This window comes from Camponotus floridanus, unplaced genomic scaffold (genome assembly GCF_003227725.1).
Source record: "Camponotus floridanus strain SB8 unplaced genomic scaffold, Cflo_v7.5 scaffold25, whole genome shotgun sequence".
Lineage (NCBI taxonomy): Eukaryota > Metazoa > Arthropoda > Insecta > Hymenoptera > Formicidae > Camponotus > Camponotus floridanus.
The window spans coordinates 1,876,945-1,898,605 of record NW_020229381.1 but is presented as its reverse complement, the minus strand read 5'-3'; the positions used below and the strand labels follow the sequence as shown (position 1 = coordinate 1,898,605).

Here is a 21,661-nt window from a genome sequence, read left to right as displayed (position 1 = left end):
CATAAAATGAGTTATTAATTAGTATACATTGAATAATCAATTAATTAGTATTTATTGATACAAGAAATAGATATATTTTATTTCTAGAATGTTTTATATTGCACAATGTTGTCATCTCTTATATAATTTAGATATTTATTTCAAATTTATTATATTCTGTATTTTTATGAACATATTAATCCAAATATTTTATTTTAAAGATTATCAATCTGTGATAGCACTAATAATATATATTTATAAAATTTACTATTTGTAAAACATTGTTTCTTTCTATAATATGACCTATTTGTGCTTATTTTATAATATTTATATCTTATTATATGAAAAAGAACATACATACTATGTACATTACATTAATACAATTTATTTATCATGTAACATTCATCTTTGTCAATATATCACATTTATTATAAACAAATGATATTTCGCATTAATAGAAGAAGTATTTAATACATTAAGTTACACATTTATTTTGAAATAAAACTATATGATAAATTTTAGCATTTTTTCGGTAAGAAGACGTTATATATGTAAAAGATGTGTTATAAAAATAAAGAGATAATTCTTTTGTTTCAGGCACTCTAGATACGAAAATGAGCAAAAATAAAATACTTTTATATATATAATATTACATATATTAACATAAATATTGTATGTTATTAATGTTAATATGTTTGATATATAATTATATATATATCTAAATTAATATTTCTAAATTAATATATATCTAAATTAATAATTCTAACAAATTTAATGTTTATGAATTATCTTTATAACAATCCTATAAATTAAAATCAAAATGTAAGTTGTATTAAAAATATACTTCCCCACAAAAGATAAATGAATTAAAAAATATTTAATGTAATTTACAAGTCTGAAAAAAAAAAATATATATATATATATATATATATATATATATATACATATGTGTGTAATTATTACTTTATATGAAAAAAATACACATTGTTGAACATACAAATAATATATAGCTCTAATTTTTATAGTATGTAAATTATAAAATAATTAATGGATTTTTGATTTACAATATATTAATGACAATATTTTGTCTGGCAAAAAAATGTATAATATATTTATACTTAAAAAAATGGCAAGACTCAAATGTAAAAATAATATTATTTGCTATAACTAGCACATATGTTATTTTTTAAATAATATATTTGTTTTATTATTTCTACTTATTTTTTTATCGAACATAAATGCAATTATAATCACAAAAGTATTAAATAATGACATTTGTGTCACTGATATTTGTTTCTGTAAAAGGTTAATGCACATCTTTTCTGCAGAGATTATAATTGTATTAAACACACGTTACTCTTTTTCATTGTTATTTATTTAAATGATTTAAGGATATTCTTTCAGATCTTAATAAGTAATCTTAAAGAATAAATTGAATATAAATTTTGTATTCTGTAAGAAACTTGTTTCTTACTCAGTCTGTTATAAAAACCATCATGCATACTCCAAAAAGAAGTGCACAGATCTCCATAATTGATTGCCAAGCTTTAGTGGAAACCAAAAGTTCAGGTATTACAGAAACAGCTGCAATATAAATAAAACCTCCTGCTGTAAATGGAAGAATCCATTGTGTTGCGAGATCACCTGAAATAAATAATAAAATTACATAAAATTAAATGTAATATTAACAAATATCTCTCTAATCATGCAATTATATATTTCTTACCCATTCCTTCTGTCAGTAAAGAAACAAAGGTTCCTAACAAAGCTCCTATAGCGGTAATTAATTGCATCATCATAGCCTGCAAACAAGATGACATTGATTTTTAAATTTGCAAAATTTATGTAAAAGTTGAATTTTAAAAGAAAACAAAAAATTACAATCTACAAAATACTGTATGCATTTAAGTTGTACCTTTAAGCTTGTGGTTATATGGTATGATTACTTTTTATAATTCAGTCTTTGATTTTTATATAGATTTATATCTTACCTTTCTTTTGCTAACTCCACTTTGTACTAATATGGCAAAATCACCAATTTCATGTGGAATTTCATGTAATAAAATTGTAACTGTTGTTAGGTAACCAGTATTATTTCCAGCCATATAACTAGCCCCTATAGCTAGACCATCTGTAAAGTTATGCAGAAAATCTGCAGCTAGATTCAAATAACCAGCTATCTTTATGTCACTTTCAGGTGGTTTGCACACCTTAGAAACTGCTTTATTGCTGTTTTCCTTCTCTTCTTTCTTCTTTGATGAAACATTCTCTTTTTTCTCTTGAGAAATATGATGAACATGTGAGTGAGAATGAGCACCTTTAATAATGCGAATTATCTTCTCTACTATTAAGAATGTTATTAAACCTAACAATACACATAAACCAATAGTCATGTCATGTTCGTGATGTTCAGAGTCATGATTGTGGCTATGGAAATGCTTCTCTGAAGATCCATGCGAATGAGGAAGCATTGCATGAGGAATTAGATGAAGAAACGCATCGCCTAATAAGCCACCAGCAGCAAAGCTCAGTAAAATTTTGAGCAGCGATTCATGTTGGTTAGTATTGTCTAGCGGTACAAAGAATAATATAAGAAAAGGTGCAATAGATATAATCACAGTCGAGCCAACAGCTCTCAAAATAATATCGCTGTGATTTTTATCCGAGACATTTGTTTCCGAAAAAGAGAAAACCCGGATCTCATCGGACTCGTGCGTGTGAGCATGTAGATGTTCACTTAAATAGTTTGCTTTCTTGGAATATTTGTAACTCGGCGATTCCTCCAAGTCTTCCTCTGAATAATGATCTCCGTGAGCACTGCAGATAGCCGGTAGATTTAAAATAATGAGCACGAGAAAGGTAGCAATTACTATCCTCGAGATCCACTTATGTTTGGAAGCTCCATTTGTCATTGTTGAGTGAACTTTGTCGTTTTTACGATCGTAACAAGTTTCCACGCTAATTGTGGACATTATGGGACATCGACGTGTACGTATTTATGGAAGTAGCGCGAAGCATATGGGAATTTTACCAACAGAACATCACATAACCACGTACATCGAATCAGGATAACGACATAAAGATGTAATGTCTGTTTACGTCATGTGGCGGCACCTAACTGACACCTATGGAAGATTCACATTGCATTCGATTTCGTCCAATTACGACATCCGATATCCAATAGGAGAGTGTGTTTTATTTAAAACGGATGTATTGATTGGCTGAAAGTTTGACAACCAATCAGTACGTCTCGTGACAGTTATTTTTTTCCCGAAGGTAGTCCTATTCAACGGCGAATGTAAATTTTCGTGCCATATCTACGTATAATCTTTGTATTCCGTGATCAAGATCCTGCAAAAGTTAGGTCGCACAAAAATCAAATTTGATCAAATTGATCAAATTCTCTTTTGCATGTGTCAGTTTTTTCGATTTTAACTCAAATGTCTCATCGCAGCTTGAAATCTACGAGTCATGGATATTGCGAAGCTATCTTCTCAACTTCGCCCAGAAACTCTAACAAAGAGAACACTATTCCCGCGATAAAAACGTAAGTAAATCGGTTGATATTGTTCAACTGCATAGCCGTTGCATGTTTCTGCATGACGGTTAAAAGTTCTTATCACCAAAATAAAAATTTTAAATCATATAATGTTATCAGATATATTAAATATCATTATATTAAATAAATATTACATTTTTTACTTTGTAATTTTCACTATAAAAACTTTATTCAATATTTTTATCTTTTTTTACATCTTACTGTTTTATTATTAGATTTAACTTATCAAATTAAAATTATGTTGCAGGAAGAAAGATTTGTGTCCTATCTTATCTAAAGAACCATCTACTTCAATAAAAAATCAAAGTATAGAAAAGACATACTGTCCTATGCAAAAGATGTCATCAAAACACGAAATAACAGAGACCTTAAGACCTTCAAACAAATCTAGTGTGCAACTACCATGTGTCAAACCTACAAATTTAGTGAAGCAGGAAAATGCACTTTATAATGTTACATCCAATGAAAAATTGAAGACTCCTGCCAAAACAAGAGTTGTAAATAATTCATCTAACGATAAGACATCAGTGGTACAGTTTTGTACACCTAAGCATTCAAGAACAACAAATACACCTAGTGCTAGTACAAAATTCAATATTTTACCTGCTACAAGAACACCTGTGAAATGTTACTTTAGCGATCATGCTTTATCACAAAGTACTCCAGACTGTTTTAATATGGTTCATTTGGAAACTCCATCTCACAAAATTGATGATATAATAGTTGGAGAGCAAACAATGTACGATGGTGAAAGTACTAATCTCACTGTTGGAATACGTATCAGACCTTTGAATTCCAAGTGAGTATAATTTAATAATATAAACTATAATTCATGTCAAAACACAATAAGATACTCTATGTAACATTTTTTATTATCTTAATTATTTATAGTATAAGATACAAAATTCTTATATATATATATATATATATATATATATATATATAATAAAATATAATATTATATTATATATATTATATTAATAGTTATATTAAATTGCCTTAAAAAATTATTTTATATTTGAATGAACTTTATTTTTAATTAACTTTAATGATTGAATCTAATATATTATTAACAAATATCTTATTTCTTACAATATCTATTTTAGAGAACTAAATGATCCAAAAGTTACAAGAATTGTACAAGGGAATGGTCAGAATGTTACTGTGGAATGTGAATCTGCACATCATACTTTTACATATGATCATTGCTTTGTCTCATATAATGATTCACTTACACCTGGTCATGCCAGCCAAGAAGTCGTTTTTCGTAATATGGTATTGCCATTAGTGCAAAATGCCTTCGAGGGTTACAATGTCTGCTTATTTGCTTATGGACAAACGGGATCTGGAAAAAGTTACAGTTTAATGGGCGTTGAATCTGCGCACTTAAGTGTGACGCCATTTGACAAAGAAGTCGGTATTATACCAAGATTCTGTCAAGAAATATTTACACAAGCGTGTGATAATCCACATATTATGACTACTGTGGAAATTAGCTATTTTGAAATATATAATGAAAAGATACACGATCTCCTGGCTAGTACAAGTAATGGGTCAAAAAAAGCTCCTCTTAAAGTAAGAGAGCATCCTGTTTTTGGCCCTTATGTTGTAGATTTGAGCCAGCATTGCGTGCAAAATTACAAAGACTTACAAGTAATTTTATAATCTTGCAATAACAAATATGATTATTTTTTTTATATATGAATTTAATCTATTATTAATGAAATTTTTTAGGCTTGGCTTAAAGTTGGAAATTCGCAAAGGGCCACAGCTGCAACTGGTATGAACGAAAAAAGCTCACGATCTCATAGTATTTTCAGTATTATATTAACTCAGACATATTCGGACAATCAGTTGGACTGTCAATTACTTGATGCTAATCGTCGTAGTAAAATTAATCTAGTCGATTTAGCTGGTAGTGAGAGATTGAGTCAAACTTCTGCTACTGGTGATAGATTAAGAGTACGTTTTTATAATATAGCAAGATTTTCTAACTATACAATCAATAATTAATATATAATATTTATTCACAATAGGAAGGTGTATCTATCAATAAATCTTTGCTTACCTTGGGAAAGGTAATTGCATCACTCACAGAGAACACGAACAATCGTAAGCAGGGTTTTGTACCATATCGTGAATCAGTGTTGACATGGCTGCTAAAAGTGAGTACTATTTTATTTATGTATTTTAGATTATTTACATATAAACGAAAATGCTATAAGAAGATTATATTATCTAATAAATACATTTCTTTCAATATTGAGAATAAAAGAATGTCAAATTAAAATATATTTTTGAACAAATGTGAATTTTTAAGATGTATCTCATGTGAGACAAGCCTTATGATTTATTATGATCTAGTCTGTTGTAAAGTTATTTTAACATTTTTCTATTTCATATTTTTTCTTGTGATTGATTACAAAATCTAAATAAGTTTTAACAGTTTTAAAATGCGACATTTTTTTGGAAATAAAATTTATTAGGAATACATTAGGAAGAGAATATAATATTTAACAAAATACCCATATCTCTATAATTCTTATATTTGTATGCGTTATTTTTATTCTTAATATAAAATATTTGATTTATTATATCTTTCATATTTCTAAACTGTTATTTAAATCACGCAAGTGTGTATTATCAAAATATTTATGACAATAAAATATTTTGTTACATCTGATAATATATGTAATTTCAAAAGATAAAAAATCTTAATAGATAATTATTACATCATAAATATAATTAAAGAATATTAATTAGTTCTAATCTTAATTCTAATCTGTATTCATTGCCTTGTCAGTTTCTAATTATAATTTTACTTCTCAGCTAAATACGAGTTACATACCTTTATTATTACAGTTCAGTGACAATATTATATTCTAAACTAATTCACTTTCAATTATTTACTAATTTACTACATCTTATATGCAAAATTGTATATTCAGTCTTATGCATGAAGCAATTAGTGAGTTCTTTCATTATAAAAAACTTTATCAAGTTTTTAAATTGACTGCATTAATTTTTACAATATGCACTAATTTAATGGTGCTCACTATTAAGCAAAATATTTATCAAATAAATCTAAAATCTGCAATTACAATATATTCATTTTCTTGCTTTTTTGTTTAAATATAATTCTAATTCGTATGCAAGTATCAATGCGGTTTCCTAAATTTACCGAAGTCATAGTAAACAGTCTTCTTATTAAAAAAATTTCGTTATTACCTTTTTTTATATTAATTTTAGGCACTCAATTTTTTTTAACAATATAGAAATTTGAATGTCTGTAAATATTTATTTGCGTATTTGTATATTCGTAGAAATGTGTTTATAATTCACAAGTGTGTCTATATTTTACAAGAAACATTTATTGAAAAACTAGTATGCAACCAAATTTAATTGCAAAGCAATATTCTTTTTCTCTCTCAGGTACATCTTGAAAATCACAATTTTTTAAAAACACTATCTAATTCAATAGATTAGTTAGTTTTTAAAAGCATTATTTATAAGTCAAATAATCGAATAATTTATCTCTGCTTTTTTATATATTTAATAATTTTTATTAATAACAATCCCGTTGATAGATAAAGTCTACGATGATATACTTCGGCATAAATCTTAATTTTATAAATCTAAATTCTATCTTATTCTTGGAAAATTGATTTCATACCTGTTTTCGAAAATATAACGTTAATGTTTCTAATTAATTAATTAACACAATAATATATTACGCTTACATATTTTCATGCTTGTAAAATATATAAAAAAGTCCCAAAAAATTATTCTTTTTTCCGTGTTATATATAAACATGTCTTCAAAAACAAGTTGCTGTTTAGTCATCATAAAGGCACTTAAAATTAATATTATTAAACCTAATTAAAGTAACTTCGTTATGTACGTATATTTACAATTACATCTACTTATTATGCTTAGAATAATATTATTTCTTCTTATAATACTTCAAAAGGTATGATTTCTGTCTTTATGTTTTGCATAATGGTTTAGCAGATTTATTTTGATTGGTATTTGTCACATTTTTCTCATTATTCATTGTATCGTTTTCTTCCTCTTCTTCATGAATACCTTCGTGACAGGAATCATTTCGTGATTTACTTCTTATGTAAACCGCTAGATTTCTCCTTTTCATCTCTTTGCATAAGTGGCAACTTTCTTTGGATTGTTGCTGCATGGTTCGTTGATTTTTCACTGATTTTCCTAAGTAATAATACAAAACGAATTGTAGCATGTCAATCCAACTTTATTTCATGATTATATATGTGTAGTATATATATATATATATATATATATATATATATGTGTGTGTGTGTGTGTGCGTGTGTGTGTGTGCGTGTGTGTGTGTGCGCGTGTGCGTGCGCGTGCGTGTATGTATGTATTTATATTCAAAATTATTATATATATATATGTAATAATTTTGAATAGAAATACTACTTTTACAATTTTGACTGCATTATTTTATTAACTGATCATTAAGTATAATAACTTTCTATGTTTCACACGACTATATATGACTATATATGACACGACTATATATAACAATGTTTCAAATGTTTTTTTTAGTATTTTTCCACAATGGTATATATGTAATCATTGTAGGTATAAAAATTACACATAAAACATGAATTACTCATAGACAATATTTATCTTAATTAGCAGACTTATGTAAAGATTTTAATGAGAGAAGGTTCAATGAAAATTATAATTTTATCTTTACGAAAAAACACAAAATACATTCTCAGATTTGAGCAGATAGATATTTTGTGAAGCTTTTCACACTTTTTTCTGATTATTATTTTATTATAGTTTTCTATTATTCTATGAAATGGTTGCGAATATCAATATTTTACAGAAAATATTCTCTTCCGTTGATAGAAATTGCACATGTTTAAATGTACAATTTATTTGTGCATTTTACAAGTTATATGAAACTTGCCGGTTAAACCGGTTTATTTCTTCTTTAGTGCGCTTATTCCGAGTCTGCTAACGTGAATATATATAGCATGATATTTTTCTTGATAAACATGTTGAAGCATATATGATGCAGTTTATAAAACGTAAAAAAGATAAAATATTTTTTTAGAGAAACGACTTATACTTGTGAAATGAAACAGAATAATGGAACTATTGACATTTTATTTATCACAATGAATGTAATTGATGCAAGTATTTATATTCAAACATATATTTATATTCAAACTATCTTTCCAAAAAAAAAAGAAACCGAACTTTTCTTGAAACATTTAATATAAGATATATGTTAATAAAAATGAATTTCAATGAACTATAATATATATTTATGAGCAATAATATATATTTTATCTACTTACACGCAATTTTACACAACATAATTTAAGTGATTTAATATTTTTATTTAATCAAACTCCAAATAGTTGAAAAATTTTTCTGTATTTTGTGTGTGTGTGTGTGTGTATGTGACAATAAATATAATTTTCTGGATTTTTTAAAATCGTTAAATAAATATTTTGTTTTTATTTTTTATAACTATATATATTATATGTAAATAATAATCCAATCATAAAATTTTATAACCGTACTTTACTTTAAAAAACGTTAAAAAACTTTAAAAAACGAACTTTAAAAAATTCTAATTAAATGCATAGCATTATAAATGAGAATACAATTTTTAGTAAATATAAATATACTAATATAAATAAATAAATATAAATATATAATAAGTAAATATAAATATAAATATACTAATTATTTTTTAATTTTTTCTTTATTAGCGATACAAATGATCTATTAAATATAATTAATTTTATATTGTATCAACAAGATATGTCGGTGTAATTAGCATCGAATGACCGTCACGGTATGCGACGTAATTTAAAAAATGCCAACGTAAGATCTCTTAGACTCGTTCACCTGTAGCGCCAGATAATTATATCCTTGCTTTGAGTCATGGAAAATCTATTATTCCACCTCATGACTATTACTTATATAAATACTTGAATGTATTACGTGTAATAATCTTAAAGTCGGAAATGTATTGATAGATTACATTTATATTTAAATCGATGATTAATTCAATAAGAATGATACAGTCATTTTTAAGAATTAGAAGATATATTTCGAATATGTCTTTTCGAAAAAATTTTTTAAATATGATTAGCATTTTTGTCAAATATTTAATTTATATTTGACAAGTATTTTATATGATTGATATGATCGAGAGTTATCGCGTTTTGAATTTCAAAACTAATCCACGGATTGATAACGAGAAGAGATGTTTTGAGGTCCGAAACGCGATTCGGGTCATGTCGCCTGAAGAAACCAGCTAAAAATAGACGCGTGTATATTATAGAAACTTAACGTGCGTATATATGATACTTAGAACAACTCACGAATAAATATAACGCAAAAATTATTTATCTTATTATCTTAACATCTTGTATATCTTGTTTAAAATAATAGGTTTCCTTTTTTTATATTTCCATAAAAGAGAAAATTTTGAAATTTTATTAAAGAATTCATCGTGTTTTCTATTTCGAAGTTAATGCGGCTATTGAGTATATCTAATCTCAGTTTAATTGCAATTAATCGTTATCTTCAATAATGTCTTTATTGTTTTCCCAATGTAATCATTGCTTAATCAATGTTTTTTCTGAGATAGAAACGAACATTCAACAATAAGACTGTATCATCATCGATAATATTTCATCTTATCTGATTTACGTAGCAGAATATTATCTCTTAAATACGCCAATAAGGAATTTCCTTTTTTATGCGCATTAAGATACGTGTAGATACGAGATATAAGATACGATAAACGCATCAAAGTATTATTGCTAATATATCTGTTTAACAATGTAGAATAAAAAAATCGTCATAATCGTAATACGCATTTCATAAATAAACATCTCGTGCTAAGATTGATTTTCATAATTATGTAACGCTTATCTATGACGTAAAGACTGATTTGAATGGCATGTTTTCTTATCATCAGTATATTGAACAAGATTTAATAATATCGTGTAGATTATCGAATCTCGAAACTGTTCAGTCGAAGAATTATAAACATATGGCTGTAAGCGCGATTAATTTTTAATAAACGTGATTGATAAAATGTGACATTTAAAAACATGAATTCGCGACAATATAATGTTTGTTAATTCTCTTTCGGTACATCTAAATTATAGCGATAAAATATAATATAGGAATGATATGATAAGGCGAAGAATTATTATTCTTGTTATCATATATCCTACATTAGAAATATTATTGATGATTTGAAGTGAAACTATTTCACGTTTCACATTTTATAATACGACCATAATATATTAACAAAACATTAACGCAGTTAATATTGTGAACCTGTTATATGCAGGAATCCGTATCATATGCACATTCATCAGCATTTTTAATCTGTCTGACGGATGTGGCAACATAAAATAGTATATTGCATTTAAAATCGCAGCAAAAATATAATATCAGTTCACAAAAATTCTTTACAATTTATTATTATTATAACATATATTTATATTGTTTCAGATTCTTTTATTTGAAATTTGTCTTTATTTAGAATTTTTTTAATTTATTGTATCAATATTACTCAATTTATTCTGTACACTGTTAAACTTTGAAAACTTTTCAGGAAAAAAGCTATTATATACAAAAGATTGTGTCAATCATAGATTGCAATATTTCCGTATGCAATAGTTCTCTATAAATGATTCTCTACTGAAGATTATACTTTCGCAATACTTTTGATGACTATTAGTATATATTTACAGTCTTTTCTTAATCTTCATCCCGATTCAGAGTATCTCTTTATATAAATATCTATATAAATATCAAATAACTGATAATGATTAATTTCAAAAGAGAAAGTTACATCGATATTATTTGTTTCACTTAAAACATTGGAGTACCATTTTGGAAGAATTCGGGTAAATAATTTGAAGTAGTTGTGTTGTAAATGTATTCTGAATTCGATTAATGAGTGTCTAAAAATATGTCGGCTTGATCCATACAGACAATATTAAAAATCAATGATAAGATATATCTTTCTGCAGATAGAGCCAAGGACATATCTTCAGATAATTTATTATTTTCATCATATTTTCTTCTGGCAAAAAATATATACGATACTTACTTTGTTTCATATACGCGATTTTATGTTTAAAAATACATTAAGAAATTAAAAAAAAAACAATTAAAAATAAAAATAATTTTTTTGTCTTATTAAATTAATTTAATTATATTAATTAAATCAATGTTTATAGTAGTGAATTCGGTTAGATGCATTAAAAATGAAGTAGTGCACATTAAAATTTGTCGTATATAAATTTATGATAGCATGAGTAACTAAAATAATAAGAGAGAGAAAGAGAATTCTACAAGTTATTATTATCATCATTCGTATTGAATAACTCATTAATTATCTTACTATTTTAATTATTTATTGTAAATTTTTATACGACGATTTTATTGCGCACTAGTGCATTCAATCGAAAATTCTCGCTGTTATAAATATTAATTTAATGACAATAGTGTAGCCAATTGAATTCACTCTAAAACAACACTTGGATGCATCTCTTATTTACGTTGGAAGATTATTTTGTATGGCGCTTGCAGAAACCACATTTCATAAACATCATTAATCATCTGCACATTATACCATTTTATATTTTTACAAAGTTAAATATCATTGCGCCAATCATTATTTTATCTAATATATCAATGTAAGAGTTTTATTTGTGGATTTTTTCTTAAAATAAAATAAATTTTTTATCGGAAATATCCTCAATTCTTGAAATATCACTTTAAATATCACGATAATAATTTGATTTTAAATCAAGATTTTCTGTTGACTCTCTTAAGACAATTTTCTCTTTTTATATCTTTTTTCTACAAAAATTCATTGAAAAATAAGATTTTGAAATTTATTATATACTATATCCAGATAAGCAAGCGTGATTAACCATATTGATTATTATATTAATTTATATTAATCATATTTCTATCATGTTCAATAATATGATTAATCATATTGCTGTCATGATGCCAACAATTATATACAACAATAATCGTTGACAATATAACAGCAATTTCATAAAATATCTAAATATTATTCAATTCGTAATTATTCATTTTTAATCATTTATATCTTAAAAATTATCAACATTTTTATTTAAATAAAAAAAGATTAATTTCGGATTTTGATAAAAGAAATGATAGTTAAAGACTTTCTGTATGTTCTTCGAAGAAAACGCGTTCACTGTAAATAAATATCACTATCATTATAACTACGTCATTACTATATAATTATAATAATTAACTACGTCAATACTATATAACTATAATAATTAAAAATTATAACAATTAACAAGGAAAAATATTCGTTAATAAGTTACAAAGTTACGGTCAAGGACAGTGAACAGAAGAAAATGCGCTAATTTTTAATGTTAAACTGACAATGTGCTGTCACAAGTGTGATTATGTTTTGTTTCCATAGACAGCACATTGTCAGTTTAACATTAAATACAATAAGAAAAACTTTATACTCACTCGTGCTGTTATATTTGAAATAGTCTTTGTTCCATGGTTGCTCGTAGTCGTGATATTGCGGATTCCTTGAATATCCGTAAGTAAACACCTCTGGTATGTAAACAAGATCCATGACGATTTTTCTATTAGCTATCGACGTTCAAATGAGAATGTCAATGCGAAAATTCTCGGCGATTCTCCCGCGTCGTCAACGGCTCTTAAGCATGTTTCTTTTACTCAAGATGCTGCGATTGCTTCAAGTGTAGATAAAGCAAGCGTGCGTCTCGCGTCTCCGTAACTTAATCGTAGGAACGCAATTTCTTTCTTCTAAAAGGCGTCAGCTCGATCCGTCGTCGATCGCTTCTGCTTTGAACTAATGAAACGTTGATGCCCAAAGCGTAATGTTTATCTGTCGATCCCCTTCCACTTCACCTTCTATACGCGGTTCCACGTCCGCTCCCCTCTACCGCGTCTTCGCGATACATACAATTCCGTCCTTGGGAATGCGTATACGCTTGTTTACGCTCTCGATGTGCCCCACCTTCCGCTCCGCCAATCACCTTCGTCGCTTCTCGCAGCTTTGCGAGACGCATAAAAGGTAGCAATGTGCGTGACAACGAAACCCGCATGCGTACGTGCTTATGGGCTTTTACGTGCATGCGTGCACGCGTGCGTATATACGATTAGCGCCTCCGCTTTATTTTATTATTGGTATTTATTAAAAAATTGTTTTTGAACAAATTAAATAATATATATTAATCATATTTGTGAAATAAAATGATATAGCTTTCGATTATGGACATTAATATTGAATTTAATTAATTTACTGTTGTAATTATTGCAAAAGATATTTTTCATTGATAACTCTTAAACATGAATGGCGCGTACAGTAGACATGGAATCAATTTCGATCTGTTTATATAATAAATCTTTTAATATGTATAAAGTATATTTTATAGAATAAATTATTTTTATTTTATTATATTTTATTTCAAATACATTACTAATCAATAATAATTGAATGATCTTTTTTTTTAAATGTTTTTCTGAAAAATATTTGATATTATATTTTTCTTGAAAGGTTTTATGCTCTTACAATTTCAAGTTCAATTTATTCTATCGCGTATTTAAATATTTGAAGAATTTATTTTCAACATTATTTTATCAAGATATTGAGTTTTGTCCATATTTTTTTGGACGAATAAAATGTTATTCAATTGCTTACTCAATATTTATTTCATTATTTTAACATTTCTTCATATTTTATTTTAACTTAATTTTTTACTATGTATAAAAAGTCTTTCGATATTTATAAATATGTAGATAAAACTGTGATGTATATATACATGTGTATATATATTAACAATAGTTTAACTTTTATGATTATCTTAGAAATTAGCTAATCGATATAAATCTTATTATTATATGATATATTTTCATCACCACCATCACGTACAATTATATTAAAAATAACAGACAGTCTGAAAATTGTTTTTTGAAGCTATTCCAGGAAAATGTAGCATAAGATAAAATTGCTTATTTATTCAAAATAAATAGAAGAAAATATAATAAATATATTATTTATTTTCGACTACTGTGACTCTCGAAAAATAAACTTGATTAAAAATTTTCATTTTATTTAAATTTATCTTAGAGATATGATAAAAAATCGAAATTTATTTTTTTTTTATATTGTTTCTGTATCTATTTATGGCTTGTAAAAGACATATTTGTCATTGATGAATGATAATTTAAATTGATATTCACTGATACAATTTATCAGATTGTAATCAATTGCTTTTAATATTTGATACAGATATACGATAAATGCTGTAAAAACGATAAATCTTTTTGTGTAAATATTAGCTATTTAAATGTTAAAAATATACATGTTTCGTGACTTAAAGCACCACGTGCTGCATGCATAAATATTTTTGAATATGTATAGAAATTCACATATTTTTTATCTAGTTCATATTTCAATGATGTAACATTGTGTGGCAATTTCGGAAAGACATAATGAAATGTTTAAACATAATGCAAAATAAAATTTTCAAGCATATAAAAAATACATTTTGTCTCAGAAAGTATTTTTAATTTAAACTAGAAAAGTAAGAAGAAAATGCAAACATTATTTTAGTATGTTTTTTTTTTCATCATGATATGATTTGATTATCATATATAATTCTATATAAAAATACGGATCTTACAGGAAAAGATTACCTAGAGTTTATGTAAAAATATATATAAATATTTTTATAGGAGAGTTTAGGAGGAAATTCACGGACAGCGATGTTAGGAACAGTATCACCGGCTAATATTCATGTAGAAGAAACTCTAGCAACTCTTCGATATGCATGTCAGGCCAGAGCTATAGTCAATCGAATTCGTATCAACGAGGATCCACATGATCGTGTAATTCGGTAAAGTATTTCCCACTTCAAGTTCAATTTAATAAATATTTGCGCGCGAATATGAATAAAAAATACAAAAAAGAATTAAAATTTTATTATTGTTTATACATTTGAAAAAAGTATATATATATATATATATATATATATATATATATATATATATTAATAGAGCTTAATTTATTCGAATAGTGAATTGCAAGCTGAAGTTCAACGTTTACGCGGGATGCGAGAGGGATATGAGAAGCAAATTGGAGTAATTCCTCGTCGATTACTTAATTGCATGGAGCCAATGCAGCAGTCCGATGGGGAAATTAAGCGAAAGCAAAAGGAGATTGATAAATTGAAGGATCAATTAAAGAAAACGGAAGAGCAATTGGTCGCGACACAAATGTAAGTAAAATAATTGTATCTCCTTATATAAAAGGATAAAATTAGTGAAATTTTTATATTTATTCGCCTCTAGTATGTGTAATTTACATGTAAATATATATATATATTCTTTAATTTAAAATTATCTTCAATTGATCGTTAGAAAAAAAGTAAAGTAATATTATATGCTTTCTTATAAGATATACCTTTAAATGAGAACTTTATAATATATATGTGTGTATGTGTGTATAGATACACATGTGTTTCACACATAATGTTAAATTATTATTATTATTTTGTCGAAAAATAGGGAATTGTAATCAATTTTATCCTTTATTGTAAAATTTATCAAAATTTCAGGATTTATATGTTAAATGAAGCGAATTATCGTGGGAGCATATGTGATGTCATTAAGTCTGTACAGAAATTTCGCAAATTTATTTAGTGACTTTTCATGATTTATGTTGAATCAGTAAGATCTAATCGTTAAGACACGTATAATTACAGGAGCTGGCGTGAAAAATTCCAGAGAACCGAGGAGAAAAAAAGTTCGGAGCTTAAATATTTGCGTCGTTGTGGTATCGCCATCGAAATTGATTTCCACGAAAAAGATAAACAGCCTTGTCTCGTAAATCTCGCGGCCGATCCTATGTTATCCGGTACGCTTTTATATCTCATACCTCCAGGTTTGGTTCGTGTTGGAAAAAGTAGCGGACCCGAATCTACCCTCAAAAGGCTGGATATTATATTGGATGGACCTCTTGTTAGGGAATTGCACTGGTTAGTCAAAGATTGTGTGTGCCTGTTTTTTTTCATCCCTGGGTTCAAATGGAAAAGAGAAAAAAAGTGGTGAATTAGCGGAGATATGAAATAGAGGAGATATTTTCCTAGTGTGAATGCTTTTTTCTTTTGTCAAATATGTTTTCTTGAATATGCTGTGAATATATTTCTTTCATCACATTAACAATTTCAAAAAGTTCTTGGAAACACATTTTCTTTCTAAAAAATATAAAATATCTTATGAATTATTTATGAACTATTATAACTTCTTTTCAAAATAATTCATTTTTAGAATTAAACACTATTAATTGTATTCCTAAAAACCATTTGAAAAGCTTTCAATTCTATTTTTAATAATGTTAGGAGTATTACAAAAATATTATCCTTTATAAAAAAAAAAACTTATCATGTCAGTGTTAAATCTGAAATTTTTTCATAGCTTTTTATATTTTATTCTACATTTGTTGCAAATTAATGCTTTTACTAGTGATGTTTGTAACATAATATTAAATGTTTAAATTGGGAATGTACATTTTCAACTATAATGTTATTTTATACATAAAACAACTGTTATTTTAGATATCGATAACGATAGTTTTAGAAATATTTAAAATAAGCATTTTTCTCATATTCAGTTGCAAATTATGTCAACCAATTCCAAGAACTTTTTAGAAGCTATGTATGTCTATGTATTAGCAAACATTGTTTATTGTTTCTAATTTTAATGCATGTTTATAACACAATTATAATGCTACTAATGATTTAAGCAACAAATGATATGATGTATATTAACAATTGTTAAATTATATAAATTATTTTATCAATTAGATAAACTAGCAGATGTGAAACGAATTCTGTATTTCTTATAACTTTATAAATATTGTTGATTTTTTTATATAATTACATATTCTATTCATAATTATATTGTGCTATATTACATTTGGCAATCGTATTATATAGAATATTACGAATTCACAAAGTTAGAATAAATTAGAATTTGAATAAGTCGGAGACTTACAATATAATATTTAAATAGTATTTACTTAATGTCTCAACAAATGTATAATGAGTTGCAGCCTGTTTTAAAGTGGACTTAGACATTTCGTGAAAATTGAATATTCCAAAAAGATATTTATTTTAGCTGCCTGCTGAATATTCCTATTCCTGTTAACACACACAATTAACATTTAAAATTTTTTTTCCTTGTCTTATATAATATTAGTGATTATACATTTGTTACATTTTCTTTTTTTTTAGTTCCATCGAAAATAACGGGGGAAAATTAATCTTAACACCTGAAATGGATGGAGACACGTATGTCAATGGACAGGTAATGATAATAAATAACATATTGTTAATAATTGCTAATTTGTAAACGAGATAAAAAAATAAAGAAGTGAAAATATTTCTATTTAGATAATAATTGAAAATATGTCTATTACTTTTTAGATAATAACTGGAAAAATTGTACTTAAACACGGCGATCGTTTAGTCATTGGCGGTAATCATTTTTTCAAAGTCCTAAATCCATATGACGAATCTTGCAATGTCAAACTTTCTACGCAAGCGATAGACTTCGAATTTGCGTATCAAGAAATCCTTCGAGTACAAGAAGAAAGGTATTGCTCAGAATAAGTTTAGAAAAAATGAAAAAAATTCTCTATATTAAATCTTGATCGAAGAAAAAGAATTAATTAGAACGCAATTGTTTGTAAATATTTATATTCCTAATGATTGTTTCAGTGAAAATTGTGAGGATATTTTATTTGTCATTACTGATTGTACTGATTGTATTGATTGTACTGATTATACTGCTTGTAGAGATAAAAACGATAGCAAATTTTCATTTATTGAGGATCCATTCAAAACATTTGACAATTTTATGCTTTTACTATGTGCACTATTATTAATGATATATGTTCACTTTATTATCGAGAATATATCATTAATAATGAATACTTATACATAAATACTTATTAACAATTGCGTTCTGATTTTAACTTTGCACTCGATAGTTTTTTCGCTATAAGGAACTAGCAATTTGAAGCTATTTTGATAAAAAGTTGATGAAATTTTTTACAGTTAATATAAAAATAAATCGTACATAAATTATTGGATAAAACTATTGTATTTCAATATTTTATGTATTAAAAACTATTGGAAGAATTATCTTTTTGATTATCGTTCTCGAACTGCTATCACAAGCGTAATCCAAGTAACAAAAAAGGTTTAATTCTTAGACAAAAATTGTATCGCCTTCCGAAGGCAAAGCGAGCTGCGCTTCTTAAAAAGAAACACAATTCATCCCGATGCCACATGTATTGATATCGCAAATGAGGCTATTGAGATGGACATATTTTCATACTTTTCCAAAATAGACTAAATTTACAATAATAATTTAAATAAAATATAATAATTAAAATAATAAACACAATTTACTATGAAGTGCATCCAAATCAAACATAAACAGTTATTATCACTCTCCATTCACTCTCCTCTCACTCGCCATTCGAGTTGTATCAAACAAGTAGTGACTGAAGGCAAAGGGTTAATTCTTTCATAGCGATAAATATTATCGCGATGGCTATCATTTTTTTACGTAATAAATTTTCCTTTATATAGATTAAGAGCAGAACTGGAGGAATCAAAACAGATAGCAATAAAAGAACTGGAAAATGCTAAACGTGAAGTAGAAATGCAACTCGGGTCACAAAAATCAGCATATGAGCATAAAATTGAAATTCTCGGTTCCACTTTGGAAGAACAAAAACATACACTTGAACAAATTAATCGTAGAAAAAAGGAATTGGAATTGGAGAAGGAATTACTCGTTACAGAAGTGGAAACTAATAATAAGATTAAAAAGCAAGAACTGGAGCAAAGTCACGCGAGATTATCGCCATATAAATCAAATTTTATGCAAGAACTGGAAAATATTTTGAACGAGAGAACTGCCGATATCGAAAATGCATTAAAAACGAAACTTAATCAAAAAGCAATAACCGCCGGCGGCATCAGATTGCACGAAATGCAAATACTAGTTAAGGAAGCGACTCAACGATGTAAAGAAGCCGGATTTAATTATGTGAGTTATTTTATAATAACTATATATATACATTATTGAACAGAATATCCAGTAAATAATATAAGTTAACAATATAATTTATCATCTACATCTAGTAAAAAATATAGAATAATTTTTTTCGATTTTAGAATTTATTAGAATTTAATTTATATATAATACAATTTATATATAATACAATTTTGATAAGAGATATTGATATTATTATTATTACTAATCTCGATAATAATAATAAGACACAGCAGTGACGAATTTGATATATTTTAGCATTATAACATTAAAGCGTTATAATGATTTAATTGCTTGTTATAAAAAAAAAAACTGCACTTCCATACAAAAATTCACTATTTTATGAGAAAATATAGGATATTTAAATTTTGATATTTGATGTATTATTACTTTTTATTATGATTTACTGGATATAATATGTAATTGGTTGTATGTATTCTATGTAATACATATACAATTGTTTCAACTTTTTCTCCAGAAATCTTTATGCTACTTTCTGTTTCTAGGAATTTGATCAACAACAAATAATAGTAAAAAAGAATTTACAATCAGTGATTCGCGTTCGTGATAAGATCCGTATGATGGAGGCATTGTGGCAACCGATAGACTTTTTAGATTGGATCCATCACTTGAGAAACTGTGATATAGAAGACTCGATAAAGGAATTGCAGAATTTTCCTAACAATTGGGAACCTTATGACACAACAGAAGTATTCGAAGACTCTTTAAACAATAGTCGAATTTCGATAAACATGACACCTGTAAAAAAACAATTGAATGAGAGCATTCATCAACTTTCTATGGATACATCTATGTTGGAACCGACTTTAAACGATCAAACTTTTGTAACGTATAATCAACAGGAAGATGTAAATGCCTGTCTTACTCAAATTGAAGTTGCCGCGAAGACCTTGAGCAAGTTGTGCCAATATCAGAATCATAATATTAAGCCAATCGTCGAATCGTTAACCAAAATGCAAGATATTATTGAAACCTTAAAAAGTATCTTTCAGAATAAAGATTTAAGTGGATGTGAAAATATGAGTACAAATTCTATGAATAGCGCCAACAACACTGTCATTGATGTAACAAATGATGTAAAAACTATTTTCCAGAATAAGAACGTAAACAAATGCAACGAAAAAAATACAGCCTCATCAGATAATGTCACTAATAGCAACGTAGGTGAAACATTAACTACAAAAAGCGATGTCAAAAATTCCTTAAGTCACAGTATGTCACCAAAAAAGTCTAGTGTGCAAAATAACATTACATCAAATGTAAAAACTGAAAATTCTCAAAAATACGTGAGGTTTATTGATAAAATTAAACGTCAATGAATTTGAAAATAAACAATAATCATATTTAAAATAATGATTATTTTTAAACAAAACTTTTCAGCTATCATCGTCTCAAAAATATTTCATTATAATTATAATAATACTACAATAATGATACACATATTGTTTTACAGATTTAGGGCTTGTGATTCATTTAATTTATATCTTTTAATAAGCTTTAAATAATTCAATGGAATATGCTTTTTATTTTTCCATATTTTATTATTTTTTCAGTTTTAATTTTCAAATTTTCTTTGCATCATAAAATGTTTTTGACAATGTAACCTAATTAAGAGGCTTAGTAACAAGAAAATTGTATTAAAACATTAAGTAAAAAAAAGATGTTTTTTATAACTTATGAATATTATATGAATTGTATATTACGTATGTAAGCCTAGTTAACGATACATTAATTATATAGTAATTTTACAATAATTAAAATTCGAGTTTTTAATTCTTATATTTAATTTTAAGACTGATCTTTAATATAAGAAATATTTTTCGCGAAATTATATTAAAATTTATAAGTTCTTATAATACTATATCTGTAAAAAGACTGTGAAAATTTTGTAAAATTATCTATATTTATGTGCCATAA

The 21,661-nt window shown here is 26.5% G+C and overlaps 3 protein-coding genes across 3 annotated transcripts; 1 reads left to right on the top strand and 2 right to left on the bottom strand.

The window, feature by feature from the left end:
• Window positions 1-1,240: 1,240 nt before the first annotated feature.
• On the bottom strand, window positions 1,241-3,076 carry LOC105248751 (protein catecholamines up). The gene is made up of 3 exons (XM_011253710.3): window positions 1,971-3,076; window positions 1,706-1,781; window positions 1,241-1,623 (listed from the first exon to the last, which is right to left on the bottom strand). The coding sequence occupies exons 1-3, from the start codon at window positions 2,949-2,951 to the stop codon at window positions 1,454-1,456; spliced, it is 1,227 nt and encodes a 408-aa protein (XP_011252012.1). The 5' UTR covers window positions 2,952-3,076; the 3' UTR covers window positions 1,241-1,453.
• A 237-nt stretch (window positions 3,077-3,313) lies between these two features.
• LOC105248773 (kinesin-like protein KIF14) lies at window positions 3,314-21,235 on the top strand. The gene is made up of 13 exons (XM_020026722.2): window positions 3,314-3,526; window positions 3,786-4,337; window positions 4,645-5,191; window positions 5,273-5,500; window positions 5,575-5,703; window positions 15,332-15,492; window positions 15,673-15,873; window positions 16,360-16,632; window positions 17,890-17,962; window positions 18,082-18,251; window positions 19,255-19,717; window positions 20,230-21,055; window positions 21,198-21,235. The coding sequence occupies exons 1-13, from the start codon at window positions 3,420-3,422 to the stop codon at window positions 21,233-21,235; spliced, it is 3,768 nt and encodes a 1,255-aa protein (XP_019882281.2). The 5' UTR covers window positions 3,314-3,419.
• Window positions 7,311-13,530, bottom strand: LOC105248750. Its single transcript, XM_011253709.3, has 2 exons — window positions 13,091-13,530; window positions 7,311-7,756 (listed from the first exon to the last, which is right to left on the bottom strand). The coding sequence occupies exons 1-2, from the start codon at window positions 13,200-13,202 to the stop codon at window positions 7,524-7,526; spliced, it is 345 nt and encodes a 114-aa protein (XP_011252011.1). The 5' UTR covers window positions 13,203-13,530; the 3' UTR covers window positions 7,311-7,523.
• Window positions 21,236-21,661: the final 426 nt, after the last annotated feature.